This window comes from Oryzias latipes, chromosome 1 (genome assembly GCF_002234675.1).
Source record: "Oryzias latipes chromosome 1, ASM223467v1".
NCBI lineage: Eukaryota > Metazoa > Chordata > Actinopteri > Beloniformes > Adrianichthyidae > Oryzias > Oryzias latipes.
In genome coordinates, this window is record NC_019859.2 from 22,956,410 (window position 1) to 22,976,759 (window position 20,350).

At 38.5% G+C, this 20,350-nt stretch overlaps 1 protein-coding gene across 1 annotated transcript in view; it reads left to right on the forward strand.

The window, feature by feature from the left end:
- Window positions 1-390: 390 nt before the first annotated feature.
- mad1l1 (mitotic arrest deficient 1 like 1) overlaps window positions 391-20,350 on the forward strand; it is a 67,160-nt gene continuing 47,200 nt past the window's right edge. Inside the window, exons 1-11 of the mRNA XM_011477875.3 lie at window positions 391-517; window positions 1,287-1,466; window positions 1,560-1,700; window positions 1,774-1,953; window positions 2,037-2,161; window positions 2,238-2,319; window positions 2,522-2,652; window positions 3,657-3,771; window positions 5,781-5,842; window positions 12,726-12,812; window positions 13,450-13,594. Coding sequence (XP_011476177.1) covers window positions 1,323-1,466; window positions 1,560-1,700; window positions 1,774-1,953; window positions 2,037-2,161; window positions 2,238-2,319; window positions 2,522-2,652; window positions 3,657-3,771; window positions 5,781-5,842; window positions 12,726-12,812; window positions 13,450-13,594 — 1,212 coding nt within the window. The 5' untranslated portion in view covers window positions 391-517; window positions 1,287-1,322. The remainder of the gene's footprint in view (window positions 518-1,286; window positions 1,467-1,559; window positions 1,701-1,773; window positions 1,954-2,036; window positions 2,162-2,237; window positions 2,320-2,521; window positions 2,653-3,656; window positions 3,772-5,780; window positions 5,843-12,725; window positions 12,813-13,449; window positions 13,595-20,350) is intronic.

Here is a 20,350-nt window from a genome sequence, read left to right on the forward strand (position 1 = left end):
TCTGCCCCCTCTGCTTCTGAAAAAAGAAATGTGTACCTTATTTGCCATGAAAAAATAACTGGAAACTGCTTCAGAAATGATTGATTACTAAGAGATGTCTCCTATAAACCTCTGCATAGAATTTATGATTGTTTTAATGGCAAGATATATTAAAGCAACTGATCCCTACTGTTTTTTCTGTAAAGAACACCCAAAAAGTATTTTTATTATTATTATTAATAATAATGATTGTTATTATTATTTTTATTAATGTAACGTACTAGGTTATTTATCATACAGTCAATACGTATGATATATGCCATCTCCTGTAACTGCGTTGATTTTGCAATTGAATAATAAAGTTAAATGGGGAAAAAAAGGTTACTTCCTGTTGGTATTATCGCGATACTACAGGCTCTCATTCGAGTACTGGAGGGATTTCTCGTTTACTTGCTGAGCAGCTGCTAGCACATTAGCAACATAACAAGAACTTATCAGTTCCCGACAGACATTTTATCGTAAATAAGCTAGTTCTGGGGTAAGTTGTTTAGTTTTTACCCGAAACTTTACAGAACCTTTTGGTACGATAAGCGAGCTAGGATCTCTTTAACCTTTGGACGTTTCCGTGTAGGTGTTTGTCTCATCATCATCATGCTACTTTAATTATCGTAACTGAAAAAACAGACAAACAAACAAAAAACTTTGAATTTTTTGATCTCGAATGTATTTTTAACATGTTTTTTTTAATATGCATTATGTTATTGTTCTCGTCGTTGAACTTGGTATGTGTTTCAATTTTAATTTATGTAAATTAAACTTTTTGTTTAAGCTTTTTATCAGTAAGTCTGGTGATTAATTGACATGTTGTTACTTTTTTGTGAATTATTTTAAGTCTTCCTGTGACAGCTGACGACTTGATCGCGTTTTTATTTATTTTTTAGTTAGATATTTGGCAAAATGGTTATAGTGTTTTGGCAACTTTTTTAAAAAGTTTTTATTAATAGATCTGCGTAATTGCAGAACAACTCCCTGGCAATACATGTCTTTAACACTCTTGGATCAAAACTGACAAACATAAGATGTATCAACTAGTTATAGCCACTTTTTAACTAACATCATGTACTACCTTAATTTGTAAATGTTTAAAGCAGTCGATTTCTTCTTTTTTATATTTTAGGATTGTTTTTCTTTTGAGTTTTTGTATAGTCTATCCATTAATCCTTTAGTACTTATGAGCAAGAACATGATCTATATGTCACATGGTGCTATAATGTGATATTTTGATGTTCTTGCTTGTGTCCTCCCAGCTCTTGTGTCTTTACTACAACACCAGTAAACCCAAAATGGACTTGGAAGATGACACAACCATTTTGAGCACCTTAAAATCTTTCAACACTTTCATCAGTCGTCCTGAGCGTCCACAGCTGCCGTCTGAGCGCTCAGCAGGCAGTGGAGTTCTTCAGAGTCAGTACAAACGCAGCATGGAGGTACAGATAAATCATTTGCTGTGAAAGCAAAATTCAGGAATTAACGACAACCATTCCATCTGACTATTTGCTTTCCCTCTGGCGCATTACTAGATTTTGGAAGCAGCAGAGAGGGTTCACTCTCAGAATCGCTTTCTGCAGTTGGACCAGGAGAAGAAACAGATGGAACTGAGCCACAAGAGAGCTCGTTTTGAGCTGGAGAAAGCGGCTTCCAACAGTGCACGAGACTTTGAGGTATAGTGCATATTCAGCCTTTTCACAGCCATATACAAATAGCATTTGATTATTTTGTGTTGTTATTTTGCAGCATGAGTTGGACAGAAACCAGGATCTTTTGGCCAGAGTTAAAAAGTTGGAAGGGAGGGAATTTGAAGCGGATAAAAACTTATCAGACCAGGTTGAGGAGAACCAAGTTCTCCGTAGGAATCTAGAGGCCGTGAACAAAAAGCTGGAGGAGCGAGACACCAAGCTGAATACGGCTAACAAGGTTCCCGCACAGACGCACACCTATCTGTCTCTTCAGGAATGTCTGTCATCTTACATTCAGTCCTTCTTGCAATCTGTTTCCAGACCATAACTTCTTTGAAAGATGAGCTCAGAGAGTTGAGGCAGAAAATTCAAAACCAAGACTTGGTGTTCTCAGCCCAAACCTTGGAAAAACAGGAGCTACAGGAACAGCTGGATCTGCAGCGCAGGTAAATCCCAACATTTATGATGGTTTTCTTCTTTTTGTTAGATTAATAAGATGTGTTATTGTGTTTTTTTTTTCAGGAAATATCAGGAAATCTCACAACTATGTCAAACTCTCCAAGCTGCCCAGTCTTTATGCTCAGAGCACATTATAAAAATAAAGGTAGCAATCACTTAAAAAATTTGTCGTAAAGATTAATATTACATTTTTCAAGTCTGGAGATGCAATAAATGCTGTTTGTTATTTTAAATCGTATCATTTGAATGAATCTAAATCAGTTTATGATGAAATGAAAGTACTGCATGCTTTGGTAGAAGGTTAAAGGAGCTTTTCTTTTTGGATTTCCCTCCGTCTGATCTTACAGGAGCTGGAGAGGCGTCTTATTCTGCAGGAACAAGACATGGCAATCGTGAAGACTATCAAGTCGGAGGCGGCGAAAGTTACAGATCTGGAAAAAGAGTTGAAGCGCCTTCGAGAAGAAAATTCTTTTCTGAGGTGGAAAAATTTATACGCTTATGATTTGTAGATGTTTAATTCATCATTTCTTTATTTTATTTTATTGTGCTCTTTTTTCTTTTCTTTTTTTGCAGATATAGCAATGTTTTATGAAAAAAAAATTAACAAAATAGACATGAGCCTGGATTACTAATGAATAATAATGAAGACAACCTCTCAACAAACAATAATTCCCCTGGGTTTTTTGGTTTGGGATTATTTCTCAGCAGGACAAAAAGATTCAGCTTTTATTTTAAGCTTGGATATCGCAGCTAAAATAACCAGTTTCTACAATGAATGCCATTCTCCTGTGGAAGTGTCAACACAATGTTTCAGTGTGAAAATGGCTGCAACAGTCACAGAAGCTAATGACAATGCTGACTGTCAATTGCCATGATAACTGATGTGAGAAAATCTAGTTTTCATTGACTGGATTTTAATAATCAGTTTTAGTTTTTTTTTTGTTTTTGTTAATATTTTCATCTAACTTTATTTTATCAGAAAATTCCACCAAATACCATTATGAAGGGAGAACAACAATCTGCTGATTTACCGCTATCATGTCTTTGTGTTTGCATGTTGCTGGGCAGATTACAGATGCTTTTCCGAATTCACTTATTTGTGGATTCTGTCAACATAGTTTCATTAATAAGTATTTTTAAAATATGTTTTTAATATTGCTAATTCACCCAAAAATATTTAAGTTAGATGTGTAAATAGAATAACATAACAAACTGGATTTTCAGCTGTTTGAATTTCTCTCTTTTAACTTCAAACTTGATTCCTTTCTGAAGATTTTTAATTATGTTAACATTTTGGTTTACTGTGGAAAACACTGCTAAGTTGCTGTGGAAGAAAAGGAGCAAAAATGTTATCCATTTATCAAATCAGTTTGATCTATAAAAAAGTTTTTTCATTCTTGAAATATCCAGTAACAGATTGATGATTGCTGAACCCTAAGCTTAGAGTGACTGTGTGGTTCTGCTGTGTTTCTATTTTGTCAGAGAGAGCAGAGAGAATTACAACCTGTTGAAAGAAGAAGCAGAAGGACTTCGTAAAAAACTGGAAAGGATGGAGAAAACCAAAGAAGAGCTCGTCAATGTGGAACTTGAAAAACAGGTGTGATATAACAACACAAATAGTGCCGATAAGGACACAACTATGCAACACAACATGCACAGTTTAGCTCAAACACAAAGTTTTGCCACCGCAAATCAAAAGTAAGTGATGGAGATAAATCCAGTATATCGGAGAAAGTTTATATTATGCTTTTGTAGTTTGGGCTTTTGATTGTTTTCATTTCCCTTAATGTTAATTGTACCTTTTGTTTTTAGCAGGTTTTCTAATAGCGAACATTTTTTATCATATTTTTATTTTTGTCTGCACAAGAAAAGGATAGAGCCGCATTCCAAACACAAACTCAGAACCCAAATGAAACGAGGAGCAACATTTTTTTGTGTGCATCAGTGGATGCAGACGACCTGCAGACACTTTCAAACCCTTTGAGTTTGTCACAAAAGCAGGAAGCCTCCATAAACCACATGAAGCTGTTGGTACTTCGGTGATCCTTCTTCTGGGTTTTGGTTCTTTAGAGCTCTACAGTTTAACTAAAAAGAAGAAAATTAAGTTATAATGAAAAGGTAAATAATAGGAACAACATCTGCTACATCACACAAATATGTGACACATGTCACACATTGCCGGCTCCGCCCCTGTTACGAAAGGCTTCCTGCACATTGAAGGCTACGCGCCGTCACATGATGCTACCTCCACCTCTGTCACAAAATGCTCGCTCTGCCGCTGTCATAGGTCGATAGCTCTGCCTCCCTCACAAAAGGCTGGCTCCGCCTCCCACACAAATAGTTGGCTCCACCTTCGTCAAAACGTGCAGGCTCCGCCCCATCGCAAATAGAAAAACTCTGCCTTTGTCACTATTAGTTGGCTCCGCCCACACCACAAAAATGCTGGCTACGTTACGCTTTGCTTGCTATGCCCCTGTCACAAAAGGTTTGCTCCGCCTTCACACATTAAATGCTCCGCCCCATCACAAAATTCTGGCTCCGCCTCAGTCACAAACAGATGGCTCCGCCCTATCAGACAAAGCAGGCATGGGGGACACTGTGGTCACACAGAGGCAGGTGTGTGATTACATCTAGAAAAGGTTGAGGGGTTAAATTTAGCCTTAACCAGGGCACTAAAACGGTTACTGGTAAGCTTAGCAGCAGCCAGAACCAGATATGGAGTTCATTTGGACTTAGAAAGGCAGAAGCCCAACCTCCTAAGAGGAAGGGAATGGAGGAGCCAAAGCTAAAATGAGGATGCCTGCAAGAGGTGTCTGAGGGTCTGGTCAGGGATGCAGACAGGCAGGTGGAGGAGGCTGAGGAAAAGGCAGGAAGCAAGGAGACTAACCTAATATCAAGGGTCCAACCCTCTGAGGAAGGTCAAAAGGAGAAGTTGGCAGAATCGGCTTAGTTGATGAAGATATTCCAACCAAGACTGCAGGGCTAAGAAGTTGACTTTGTGAATGGTGTTTATTTGTTACTTTTTAACTTATTGTTTATTTAATTCTTGGAGTGGTACAAAAATCATTTCACTGCTGCAAATGTGGATTGATTCTTATTTCACATTCAGAAGTACTGTAGTTTGGTTTGGTTAAGAAATTATTGCTCTAAAATTTCATTCTTCTTGCTGGGAAATAGGCTGAGAAATTGGTCTTAGATTTTAACTTGAGGAAACATGTAAGAACCCTGATCATAGACTTATTTTTCATAAACATGAAATGTTTTTTTGGATTTTAGCATCTGTGGTATTTTTACTGTAACAATCTTTTGTTACATGGCTCTTCAATGTATTTTGGTCTACGAAAAGCCTGGGCTAAAAAAATAATTACAAGTATTTAGTACTCCTTTAATGATAAGATTAAAACAAGGAAATCCTTTTTTGGATGACAATAACAAAACAAGAAAGAGACAATAAAGGTTATGAGCTGTAAAAAAATGTTGTAAAGATCTTTTTTGTTGTTGTTGCTGTGTTTTAATAATTCTTTTTTTATTTATTAGGCCTAATTCTCATTAAATCCTAAATTCAACAGTAACTAGGCTTAATTATTATTCTGTTTTCCCTTTCAGAGGTTGGTTGAAAAGCTCCAAGCTTGGGAGAACCTTGGGCAATCAACTGGACTCAACATAAGGTCAGTCACTGCCTGAAACCAAACCTTTTTTTTTATGTCAAATGAAATGCACAGTATGACCACCAGATGGCACTGCGATCTTTCTGATTCATGGGGGTAAAAATAGATAAAGAGCACTTTCTCTCTTTAGTCAGTTTGTAATGTCACCCAGGTACCAAAATTCAACATTTCAACAGGCACAGAGCTCACACATGCTGGATATGAGGAGGATTGGAGCTTTGGATTGGAACAGGACAGCCACTGAATTTAACACGCAGTAGAGGATTGAGTCTTGTTTCAATGGTGACACTTTAGAACAGGGGTGGGCAATTATTTTGACTCGTGGGCCACATAGGGTTCTAAAATTGGGTAGAATGGCCAGACCAGGAGCAGATGCGTGGAGTGAGAAAGAAATAACATGGAATCTGGATGAAAACATCTGGATTCAAATTATATTTTCAAACTTTTGTTCTCAATTTAGAGCCAATTGCACCAATGGCTTGATGTACCTTGTGTAAAACTTAGAGAAATGTTGTGTTTGAATGGTAGGAAGAATGAAAAACAACAAATCTTCCAACACCACATGGATGCTAGAGCAGAGTCCCCAAACTTTTTCTTGTGAGGGCCACAACAACTCTTTTTCTTTAAGCTTCTTTTATCTTTCTTTTATTGTAAAGCCCTAATATGCTTATAATTAAATAAATAACACTATTTATGAAATAAAACAAATGACCGAAAAACTTTCTGTGACAAAAAGTCAGGAAAAAATATGCTGATACATTAAAACGAAAAAAACAATAGTGGATCCTCTCCCGTCATTTTCTGCAGCTGTTGAGGGCTGCAGCTCCTCACACGCCTCACACGTTGCTCTAAAGCTGAGCAGCTGTGTCCTGCACGTCTGTTTCTCATCCAGTAATAATGAAAAAAGCAAATGTCTATGTCTTCTGCTGCAGCTACTCATATATCTGCGTTACCTTTTCACCAGTACAGAGTTCCATCATGTATTGCAGGAGTTATGTTCTAAAAATAACCGTGATCGGTGAAATCCACTGAGTCTGATTACAGATGTGTTATGGCAGTAAAACTCCTCACTGCCTAAATACCCTTTTCTCAGACAGGCATGAACATTTTCACCCTTTTTTCTCTTGTTTTAAATTTCAAACTTTCATAGAAATCAAGTCTAGACAAACAAAGATCTGATCGCGATCAAAGATTTCTGTAGATCTGAAGAGCTCTGCATTTCTGTACCGGAGACACGGCACGGAGGAGATTGATTGACAAGGTCTCCAGCCAATCAGGACACAGAACAGGGTGCGCTGTTTAAAAAAAAAAAAGTAGCATAATCACTCTAAAAGAACAAGCTAAACCGGGAACGATGAACTGCAACGTAGAAAGGGAAGACTATCTTCTCCTCTGTTTGACAGAGATTTTAGAAGGTTTCAGGTTAGAGCTCAGACTGCAGAAGGGTGGAGTAAAATGTTACATTCTAAATTATCATCTAATAGGACTTTGATTCAGGAATAAATTCAATATGAATGTATTTTTTTAAATTTCCATTTAAAAGTATTGTTATTTGGTAATAAAAAACAATTTTAACATAGCTAGGTAATTGATCATTGGAACTTTTAAAATAAGTATGATTTCTAAAACCTAAAAACTCTATAAAAACAGTTTACTGTAAATTAAATTCTGGATTTCATGAATCCACATTAGTGGAAAAAAATTGGTTTAATTTTAATAAACTGAAAAAAAAATCTTTTTTGTTTTTTTAGTTTTCTTTAGAAAAAAGATATATATTTTTTTTAACTAAGCCCTTGAGATTTAACTGTTTATGTCGCTGAGGATGAATTTAAAGACATTTGGGGCTGCATGGTGGCGCAGTGGTTAGCGATCTTGCCTCACAGCAAGAAGACAGAACCCCAACGGGGGACCTTTCTGTGTGGAGTTTGCATGTTCTCCCCGTGCATGCGTGGGTTTTCTCCAGGACTTCGGCTTCCTCCCACCGTTCAAAAACATGCTTATAGGTGAATTTGTGACTCTAAATTGTTTCTGGGTGTGGGATTTGTGGCCCTTCGACAGACTGGTGACCTGTCCAGGATGTCTCCTGCACTCTCCCATGAGTGGCCAGGATAGGCTCCAGCAGCTCCGTGACCCTTAAAGGGACAAAACTGGCTTAGACAATGAATGATTTTAAAAAAAAATGTTCTAAAACAATAAGAAAACACGCTGCATGTTTTTCTAGTAGAAGCAGATTGGAAGGCTTGCCAGCATTGCAAACCTGTGCAGACCAGCTCATGCGCCGTTTGTGTTAAACTCTGGCCATGGTGGTAAATGAACAGCAGATGGAGATACAGCCAGGCAGCCTATCTGCTGTGCTTTAAAGCATGTGAACTTAAGCAAAACAAGTGTTGCATATTCTTTTTTGGCCAGAAAGCAGCAGCAGCATTAGATGGAGGCACACATGACTAAACAAAGTGGAACCTGTCCAGACTGGGAACCAGTTAAATGTGAGACTCCGTACTTCATTTTCATGGCAGAAAGCATCTGGCTTTCCTTCTGTTTATCAAGCTGGCCAGGAAAACCACAGCCGTTTATCTAATACGCTGTAGTTTTTAGGATGCTGTTGCTTAGTGCAATTTACTACACTGTGTAGCTTTGAATGGTTATAAATGTGGTCATTCTGGTCCACATGTGGCCCTTTTTTATCAAAACTAAACAGATTAGTTTTCATTAAGGCATTTTTCATGGTAATTTCTTTTCTTGTAAAGAACAATTGTCTGACATGGCAACACTTGTTAAAGTGACACTTATTCAAACACCACAGAGGATAAAGGACTGTAACATTACATTTATTTCATAATACTCTTGCATTCTATTTTAATTAAAACATCCATCTTTTTTTCCCCTGTAATGTCGGCTTAAATCCAGCATGGCTGCCTGTCATTTGGGTTACACTGAGTTGACATTAACACTTTCTTGAGAGTTGAGTGTTCAGATGTCTGTCATTTATCGCAGGATTATTAGAAAAAAAAGTACTGCTGTGTGCCTCATTCTTAAAAATAACCCGCAATGGACGAAATCTGCAAAGCAGTTCTCTTAATTTTTACAATTATTATTGATGTTTTAAGGCAGCGGTCCCCAACCTTTATTGCGCCACGGACCAGTTTGACGTATAGCAAAATTCTCATGGACCGGTATATTATATGTGACGGACACACACTGCAGCAATGCTACAATAGAGGCACAGACACGTGATAAGACGTACTCTGCACTTTTATTTTGAAATGCAAAATATTGTACATCGCACAGGTGTAGTCATCCTCTCCCCTTCCCACACTCATGGTGCTAAAAAGAAGTAAACACAACAGGAAGAAATAACTAAGGGTGAAACAACATAACTGCCAGATGAAAGGAACACCCCGTGCTCAACCCTATTTTGACCAAAGCAGGCAAAGGGGATTATTTCCCACAATTCCCTCTGCTACCAGCTCCGAGAGTAACCCCTGGCTGCAGCCTGCAGAACTCCGACAGCAGACCAAGCGTGCACGTGACCGACACTACAGTGCAACAAAATAATGTGATATGACTTGCATGAAAACTGTGGTATTTTCTAAACATAACAATAAACACGAATTATGACATGAGCAACGTCCTCTCTGCCCCCTTGGCAAAGAAAGACGTTTGTTTTTTATTCATTTCGCTAGCTGGGTTTTATTTTAGCCGTGAAGAGCGAATTGGCCTACGTCAAGAGTGACAGACGGATGTCACAGAGAATCGGGCAGTTTTTCAAAATAAAACATATTTCAGATTACGAAATAAATAAAACGGAAGTAATGTAAATTATTTTATTTTTTCTGTGCGGCCCGGTACCACATGACCCACGGACCGGTACTGGTCTGCGGCCCGGAGGTTGGGGACTGCTGTTTTAAGGCTCACTACACAGTTTATACACTTTTCTCAGAACTTTTTCACAGTTTTCTCTCTTATTTAGACTCTTAGGGTGTATTCAGACTGGACACAGTTGGTTTGCTTAAAGTGAACCAGAGTTTGTTTCCCCTGATAATCCGGAATACATTTTCAGTCTGAATACATCTAAGTTGACTCTGGTCCGGGACCAGGAACCGCTTTGGGACTTATCTTTGGAGGTGGTCTCGGTTCATTTCCAATCAGACTGAGCTTCGGTTCCCTCTGAGATTCTTCAGTCTGAATACAATCCGTCCTCGTAGCGGAACTACTGGACCAAAATGGCCACCGATGTAAACAGAGTCGGAATGAAACAACATATGAGCCTCGGACAAATGTAAAGCAACGATTGTCGTGTTATCGAACAGAAAAAAGGCTCCAATGGTTTATTTGCTATATGTTTTTTTCAGCACACTTGAAAACGCTTCATACATGCTTTTCTGTGTGCCGTTACACGGTTAGTTTAAATTCAAGCAATCTGTCAGAAAAATGGAAGCAGGATTCTTGCTTAGCTAAATTAATTTTTGTTCATTTCTTTTTCTCTTTGCAATTCTGGAAAATATTTCTCAGAACTTTGAAATACATATGCTCTAGGTGAGACAATAATAAGTTTTCTCCTACCAGAATTATCTTTGGTTGAAAGGTTTTTTATCCTCTTCTTCTTTTGATTTCTGTTTTTATCATTTAACAAGAACAAATCTTTATTACTGCTGTTTTTTTATGTAATAAATGTTTCAAATTTGAGTAGCTTTTATTTCTAGTTTTTCCTGCACACTATTCTGCCTTTTTCTGAATGTGTGATGTTGGGTCAGGTATGTAAATATTTCAGAAAACATAAAAATTGGATGGAACATGAGGTTTGCCGACAGATGGCTTCAGGTTCAAAGCTTCAAAATGTGGGGGAAGGAGCCGGTGTTTGTTTGAAGAACATGAACTGTGGGAAGTGTGAGTCTGTCCTTTTGGTTTTTGAATGTTTTATAAAATTCCACCCACAACGTCTTAACAATTCTGTGTGTGTTTCCCCCATTTTTTAAAACTTAATTTAATTTTTTTATTACAGGGGAAAAAAATCTAATCATGATCTTATGTCATTTTCAGATTCAGCTGAGGTGACTGGTTTATAAAAACAAAATTGGAGCACGTGTTGGAAACTCACTTGTTTCATGTTTTGATCATCTTATTTATTGAGGAGTTTGGATGTTCTTCCCGTGTGTGTGGGTTTTTTTTTTTCCTGGAACTCCGACTTCCTCCCACAGTCCAAAAACGGGCTTTATAGCTTGATTGATGACTCTAAATTGTCCTAAGGAGGAAATGTGAGTGTGTTCATTAGGCTTGGGCGGTATTCAAATTTTAATACGGTCAATCTTCCTCCACGTTTTCCTGCCGTCTACAGTATTACCCTGATTAATTAATAACTTTGTAAGCACCACTTAAGCTACCAAACGGCTGGGTTTGCCTCCACCGAACCTAACGATTCCAAACACAATCATTGAAACAACACCAACATGAAATGGTTGGATTAAGCATTTGTATTTTAAAGTCATGCAACAAATATATTGGACAAGTAAATGGCATCAAATCAACAAAGCATTAACAGGAATTTTCTGGCACTCTCTGAGCCATTTTTAACACTGATTAACACCAATTGATTAAATTAAACAACAGACTTAACCTGAAATAGCAGCATTTTGATATAAAAGGCAAATAAAGGCCCCATAAACCTTGAATGGGAAATGTTTTTTTAAACCACAGCCAATCTAAAGATTTTTCGCCAGAAAAACAGGCATATTTACTTTGTCTGGCACGTTGCTGAAAACGCGCTCGGGTGAACAGCTTGTAACGCAGACACACACAAGTACTTGATGGAGCCTGATGGAGCAGCATTGCTCCATCAGGGAAGAGGGAGTTCTCCCAAACTGTGGAAGTTGTTCTTTTTTGACACCAAGTCACCTCGTGCCCAACTTGCCATCTTTCTTCCCTTCGCTCACTGGAGCGCCTGTCTCTCTTCTGAGCTGATGTCACATGATGATGATACTCCCCAGTAGACTTTTTCACATTCAAGTATTTATTTTGAAGTGAAAATTTAAACCACAATAAGTAGCAGTGAGCATACAATCAGTTTTAGTTAATAAATTGTTTTTATTAAAAAAAAATTAATAAGGCAATGTTTTTTCAAGACTTTTGAAAATGATAGTTTATTTTTAGACACAGACGGTGTATGGTATTACCGTAATAAAAACACAAGCCTAGTGTTCATAAACAGGCGACCACCGTTTACTCCGCCTTCACCAAACAGTAACCAGGATAGGCTCCAGCAACCTTGTAACCCCAAAAGAAAGATGGAAGTTTAATAAACGTCAATATTAGTAAGTCTCAATCTACATGTGCATATAAATAGACTAAACTTCTATTCAAAATTCTCATTGTTTTGTGTATCTTTTCACTCTGAGTGTCCTATGATTCACTAGTCATCTCTCTTTTAACTAATCACTCAGAACTTTGAGTGGACTAATGTGGATTTGGAAATAGATTGATGGTGACGTGTCATCTTCTTAGTTTTGAAAGCAAATTAATGTGGCAATGGACCACTTGGTACCAAATGGTCATGTCATCACAGGCGAGGGTGCTGTGGCATAAATCATTTAAACAGATCCGTTTACAGGTTTTTCTATCCTTTTGTGTTGTTGTTTACCTGTTGGCTGTTTGTGCGTTTGGTAACCAGCGAGTCTCTCCGAGTGACACAGTTTGTTTTGGAGCCTTCTGTTGATTATTTCATTTCATTTCCTATTTTCCAGCTGGTTGTCAAACAAAAGAATATGGAAACAATGTTTATTTGTTCTTCTCCCATCTTTTTTTTGTCCTGCCTGCTCTCTCATTTATATTGATTTTTCATTGTGTGTGTGTGTGTGTGCTAACTAATCTGTGCTGTTGGTGTCTGCAGGAAACCGGAGGATCTATCCAGGGAGGTGATTCAGATTCAGCAGAGAGAAATTGCCCTGAAAGAGCAGAACTACACACTCAACAGCCGGTGGGACACACTGTTTGCTTGGCGCCCCCTTCTTCTCTTTCCATCAGACGCTTTCTTATTCCTCCCTTAATGCATGCTTCTTTCCCTTATGTATCTACTAAAGTGGATCTCTGAGAAGTCCTTAATTGTCACAAAGTTAATTAAACTGGACCGGATTTTGATAGCACTCCTGACAATAGTCATTGGCGCTGCATTTTGTGTGTGTGTGTGTGTGTGTGCGCGCATAAGCTTGTGAGTGGAATAGAGGGAATTCACTAATTAAACTTGCCCTGTTCAAACTGAGGTGATGTTTGTTGGTGATGCCTGTGCTGCTATGTTCACGCTGCAGTTCAGTCCAACTAAGAACGCGTTCATTAGTTACCGTTTGCTAAGCATTTTTGGCTGCTTCTAAAATATTAGAAGGCGCTAAACGGGGAAATTATTAATGTGAGACTGTAGGAAGTATTTTAACCGTCTTGTAGAACCATTGGGATGGTATTATATAGGAAGTATTCAGAATTGACAACAGATTATGTTTTGAAATTGTCTACATATCTGGTTCGAATTGATCTGCTTTTCTTTCTGCGTCTTCTTTCTGTTCTTTTGCGTACTCGCTTACACGTAGTTAATGACCTTTTTTCCCCCCTTGATCTGGCAGTGTGAGGAGCGTGGAGCGTTTGCAGTCTGAGCTCCGTGCAGAATTAACCCAGCAGTGCACCAAGACTATGGAGGAGCAGAAGAAGAGAGAGGCGCAGGACGCTCTGGTCCGCCGCCTGCAGAAGCGAGTTCTGCTTTTAACTAAGGTATTTGTTCCCAAAACAAGACCCACTCCGTTCATCTTTTGGTCTATTTTCAAAGCGTTCCCGGTGGTCTTTTAATGTTGATAATGTGTCTCTTGTGTTTAGCCAGAGTCAAAGAACCTGTGTCATTTCCTAGAACATAGTTTCTGCAGAGCAGCAGTAGTTCATTGGAAATTCATCTCCAAGTTGTGGGTGGAGCAACCCCTCCCCCCTTCTCCTCCCTGTTGCTGAGAGCTGTCTGTTCATATGCACTCCCACTAGCTTACAGCACCTTACAGGCCTTAGCTTTGTCTGCTCCTGATTCTCAGTGATTTGTAAAAAGCAATAATTAGAAATTCAATTTTGAGCTTAATTTTCTTTAGACACCATAAATCTTCATTAGTAGTGTTTATCGTTTTTATTAGAGGCAGGCGTTTATTGGAGAGCGCTGTTCATTCCATCACAGACTGAACAGTGGTGGGTAACAGGTTCGTTTTGCGGTGAAAGTCAGCCATAAAATGCAGACACCACCACCAGAGGAACATTTCATTGTTTACTGAAATGAGAACATTGTTTTATGTTCTGATTAGCACTGGCTGTGAAGATTTCTTTTCTCTTTGAAGCATCAACATCCGTATCAAAAATCCTCTTCGCTTTCATGCTGATTATTTTCCTGGAGACACGCGCACCTTTCTGTCTTTGCTCAATAATCCATGTTAAAAGCAGTTCTTGTAATTCCTTGCTCGCTTTCTTTGCACCTCCACCTGGAAATTGGTTTGCTTGTTTCGCGGCCGTCTTCTCAATATCGTCCATCTGCTTCTGCCATTCTCTGAAACATTTAGAATCCACCCTAAAAATGTTGTGCAGATGCCTCACCAGCCACTGCACCAAGTTCAAACTCTTAAAATAGAACGCTACACCGGCTCACACTACCACAGACACCCGGCATCTGCACAACTGGTGTTCTAAGTGTTCTTAAAGGAGCCCTGCTACTATTAGAGACCGGCGTCTAAAGTAACAAGCACCTGTTACATTCTGCGTTTATTGGAGTTTGGCATCAAGTAGAGACAGGCCACTATTGGAAGATGTACAGTGTGTACTCCATCATCAAAAATTGTCATGTTAAAAACGCCACGGGCGGTTGGGGTGCAGCGGTAGGGTTGCGATTGCTCGCGGCCCGCCTATATGACAAAGTGTCCTTGGACTCTGAACCCCACCTTGCCTCTGGTGGAAGGTTGGCGCCAGAGTTTGTGAACGGGACTGTAACTGTATAGCACTTTGAGCCTTACAAGTGTTCGCCATTTTACCATTTTCTTCAGAGTGGGTCTTTAAAGACCCATACTGGAGACGTGGATCTCAGGATGAACATAGAAATGCTCTTTTTGTTTTTCTTGGCTTCTTTTGGCCATGATGGTCATGTGACTCCTTTCTGGGTTGTTTACTTTTCCTTGTTCTGCAGCACATGACTTGATCTATCATGCAGGATTTCTTGTGAGTCAAATTTAAAAATTTTTTACTCATACAAACAAACATGACAAAATCCTAATTTATTGATTCAATTTTCCTTAGAAGCTGACACAGTTTTTAATGTACAAAAAGTTTTGCTGGACAACAAAAAGTGCAGTTCAACATCGCCCATTCCAGCTTTATTTATTTTTAAAGCTTTGGTTTTTTCCTTCTTTTTAAGCTTAGACTGTTTTATTTGCTTGGTTTCTACACTATTTTTATCAGAATTCTCAGCTGTATCTAGAATATTAATGCTTTTCACTCAACCAAATCCCCATCTGTCCAAGTGGTTTTAGTCTTTTATTCATCACTTTTTTTCATTCATTTTAGATCATTTTAAGGAAACTGCAGCACTCTAATGGACTGACGGTGGTGTGCCTTAGGGCACATTTTTATTTATTTTATTATTATTTATTGTTTTATTAAATTTGAATAGATTTCCTACCTGACTTAAAGTAGCCTTTTTAGTCTGTTTCCTAACAACTTTAATTTATGATGGAAGCTTTACACCTACACACTAAAAAGTGTGTTGAGCTCTCTTGTGATTTTTTTTTTTTGTTCCTTTTTTTTCATTTATCTAGATCATTGTGCCGTTAGTCTGACACGAAATATTACTTTGAGCTGTAAAAGTGTCTTTGAGTTCCTCTAAAACCAGAGTTTAGAATTCCAGTTTTCTTTGCAAACATAACAAAAATCCTGTTTTTGCTGTAAAAAGTAAAAAAACCTGTCATGTTTTCTTTTTTATTTATACTTCTTGATTTAGTAAGCAAGGATTTCTAAAAGCCTAAGCTAAAGCCTCAGTCGCATGCACCCGGACGGGGGTTGACCTGTATGGATGCAGTGGGTTTTTGGGTTGTCCGGCCCGTGGAAAGTCGTAGACAAGAGGGGATGGGATGCCTTTTAAGGTCAGCACAGGTGTGTCTTGCATTTCCCATAAGGCTTGTGTGGCCACCCGAAGGGATGCAATAAAAATGGAACGTAGCTTCATTGAGCATGTGGTAAGTGTACCGTGAAGTATTTGTAAGGATAATTTAAGTTGCACACTCTCATATGACGCACAGCTGATGCTGTCGTTATGGTGTCCTTGATTCAGTAGTAAGATGCAAGGAGTGGCTCCTTCCTGACCGGTCTCAAATGCTGCACATATGGGGAGTGCAGGTGATGCATAAATGCCCGTAGGACGCCGGTAGGATGTCCACACAAACTGCACTGTCTAATTTCCTAATTACTAACAGTCACATTGTAAGCAATGGGAGTGCAATGAATGTGCACTAATCACTAGATCCCTTGAACAGCACTAACGGGCTCCTTGTGATGTGAGCCGAGCTTGAGGTGGTTAGAAAATAAAGACAAATCTATAGGATGCGCCTGTGTCTCACCTACTTTAACCCTGCTTACCCGTGTGTGTTGTTTAAGTGTTTACTACAACATGTTGCCTCTAGTATGCCCGTAGGAGACATTTGCATGGACCTTTTACAATCTATGGGCTCAATGACGCCCTTAAAATGTTCCACAGGCCACCTGCATGGCCTGGACAGGTTAGCCACCTGCAGCAGCCCACTTCCCCCTATAAGGGCAGTTGGGACTAAGGAATAAAATAGAAATGTTTTGTGTTCACTTTTAATGCGTGTCTGGGACTGAAGGGATGCTGCATCATCAAAGTGTTAATTGTTAACCCCTCGTGAATTCATTAATACTGTAGATGAGATCTCAAAGAAAGCAGGATCTCTTTTGTTTGTTTGATGTTTTGGAGCATTAAGGTATGTGGTAGTTTATGTTATGTGCATTGATTTTAATGTTGCACTAATATTAAATAGATTTACAACCATTTTCAAAAATGTAATTAATAGGAAGTTTTTTTTGCAAACGATTTAATTTAAAACCATTTTAAATCATTTTTGCAAATGATTTAAAATGGTTTTTCAGTTAACTCTCGATTAGATGACCCAGCAAAGTAGTGTTAAGGTCAGTATTTTCTGTTTGGACTGATTGAGCAATGCTTTTTAGGCAGAATGGATTAGTGCCAAACTTCATTTGTCCTCTTACACACTTGAGCAAAAAACCAGACGCTGTATTTTAGGGGAAACTTCTAATAGCAGCTGTCAAAGATGACACAGAGGAAGAGAAATGGTTGGACTTGTTTCATAGGAACAGAACTTGGGCACCGTCCAGCTTTTGGCTGCTTTCATACTTTCCATGCTTTGCTGGGTAAAGTGAATTATACAGTCAGAAAACTATGTAGCGTTTCTTCCACCTCTATTAAATCTTTGTACCGTAGTTTTTCTAGGCTTTTTTTTATCACTTGTAAGTTCAATAAGTTAGTGTTCTAATGTCTGTGTAAACGTCTGATAAGGAAAACAGGACTGTTTATCATTTAACGTCTTTTTTAATTGTCTAAATTCTGTAAATCACTCTTAATTGATTTGAAGAAGTCAAATATAACCATCCTAATGGCTAAAGCTGAGCTAATGGGGAATTTTGCAAGATAGTAACTCAAAGACAGACTTGTTACAGCCGAGGTCTGCAGAAGAGCATCTCTTAATGCACAACACATCCAACCTGGGCCAGCTGTAGAATAACACACTGGGTCCCACTGCTATCAGCTAAGAACAAGAAACGTAGGCTACAAGCCGCACAAAATTGGACAATAGAAGATTGAAAAAACGTCGCCTGGTCTAATGAGTCTCCATTTTTGCTGCGACACTCGGATGGTAGGGTCAGAATTTGGTGTTACAAACATGAAAGCATGGATCCATTCTGCCTTGTACCAATAGTTTAAGCTGGTGGTGTAATGGGGATCTTTTCTTTGCACACTTTGGCCCCATAGAACCACTTGAGCGTGGTTACAATGGTGCAGTATAGCTGATCATTTACAGCTGTTGAGGACACCTGTAAAGTGTAACTAAAGCCACTAGGAGATAGTATAGTCAGCAGGTTTTTGCCAACATCTACTCCAAGGGAACTCTATTGAACCAACAATCTAAGCCACACACAGGCGACTGTCAAATGGTTGGTACTCAGAATCTATGCTTTAAAAAAACAATAAAATAATATAAATCCAAGGATGTGGTCGGCTTGCATGCAAAGGGATCTGGATATACCACTTTTATCAGTTTATCAGTCACTATCCTCTTGCATTGGAAAGTCATTTGCTTTTCAGCCTGCACACACTGTATGTAATGTTTATTTATAGTTTTTTTTTGGGGGGGGGCTGTTGACCCGTTAAAAGCACATCTGCACCTAAACAACCACTGAAACAAATGTGATTTTAAAAGAAAAAAAGATGGTGAAAACAGTAATGACAGTTTTATCACTCTGTCCTCCAGCTCCCTGCCTGTTTTTAAACCCCTAAATTTTTTTTATATCAGTGAAAGGAGGCAGATTTTTGATTAAGATTGAGCACTTTTTCTTTTCACATTAATAGCCAGGGAGTGGCCTGTGGGTCTGCTGGTTAGTATTTAAAGCAAACACTGACCTCTAAATGAAATGTTCTTCTTTTGTCTAGTATTTTTGAGAGGCCCTCACTCCTCACTGGCTGCATAGACAGTGGTGCGGTGATGGGTTGTCTAAAAGGTAATGGCGATCTGGTCAGTGGAGGCACCATCTTCCAACTAGAAGTTGATATAGTTAGTCCCAGGTCTGCCTCTTTCATTAAAATGTCACCATGATCATCTCTGTAGCATCTTTTTGAAAAGGGAGCATCTCTTTTGTAGATTTCTTTGCTCTGTGGGAGTGTGTTTTCCTTAAGGACTGTCAATTGTAGACAAAGTAGGTGATAAAGAGGGATGACAACAATTGACAACAATTTTGTAGTTCCTCTCGAATCTCCTGCAGTAAAAGAGATGAGCCTTTTTAATTCAATACGTCTAAAAAATGAGCTAAAAATGAGACCAATTCTCCCATTTCTTTTTAAAGGTTGTTCTGTTACTTAGGGGTCAACACTGATTGTTATGATCAGGATTTGTTTTCAGATTGCAACTTTCTTTAATCGTCAGAGGGGAGTTGTAGCTCATTAAATGAAGTATCAAAGATTTAAGACATAACTTTAAGGATGGGTCTATTTAGTAATCAGCATACACAACAAGCTTTTTATCAGGAGTGGTATTTAGTGGTGCTGTTCATTACCTTACTTGAACATTAATTTCAAACGCATTCCAAATCATCTATGGTAATGATTGATGATTGCGTTTTCAATGGTCCTCAAAACTCAAGAATCTTTGTAAACAGTGTGGCTTTAGGAGGGGTTTTTATGAAAGCCTGATTGCCTGAAAATGCCCCCTGCTTTTTTTTTTTCCTGCTTTCTTATCTCTGGATCTGAATGAGTGTAGATAAAAGTAAAAGTTTGAGTTTTCCTATCTTATATAGCATTTTCTGCTTTCAGGAGTGCCAAATCTGTGGATTACTGTCTATTAAAAAAAATTGAAGGGCGGATTGTTTTTGACATGTAAGGGGAAAATATGAAGTTACCTTTACAGCCCTTTCTCTCTATTGACACTTGACATTGATTATAACTAGTCAGCTCTAAGTGCAGTCTGATTATTTAAAGTCACAATGGCAGAAGTGGGTCTTTCTGATAACAACATTCCTTGAAATCTGAAATTACGGCTCACAAAGACGTTGGGAGATCTTAAAATTATTTGACTTGCTCTCAAGCAATCACTTTAATTTCTTTCAACTGTTTGTGTTCCACGGATTTATTAACCTTGATTTGCTTGAGAAAACCGTAAAAACATGCATGTTAGAGAATATGCAGACATAAGCATCAAACCACTCACAGCAACTGGAAAGACACAGACTGTCAGACTTGTGAGCTATTTGCAGATTGTATGTCAGTGTGAGTGGCAGTTGCTCTTGACTCTGCTACTGTAAAAGCAGAAAAAAAATCTTTGAATTTTAAATCAGTCATCACTTCAGGGAAAAAAGGAACGATGCAGCATGTGTGCCAAAGCTCATTTGCAAATGCAGTTCACTGTGATGTTTCTGCTCCTGTTATATTTCCTAATATTCTGTCTACATAGGCCTTTTTTTTAATGTATTGATTACCGGTATGTGATCAAGAGAAGTGGCTTACTATGGCCATAAGCTTTTCTCCTCACTTCAGGCCACAGACCTTTTAATGTTCAGTCTATAATCGCTTACAAAACAACTCAATGTGTTGTCCAACAAAAAATACGAATTCAGTATAGAATCAACTGTACAACAATGCATGAATAGATATTGTTAGAGTTTTGTTTTTGCAGGTTTTACAGCAGTACGAGTGCACAACTATTTTAT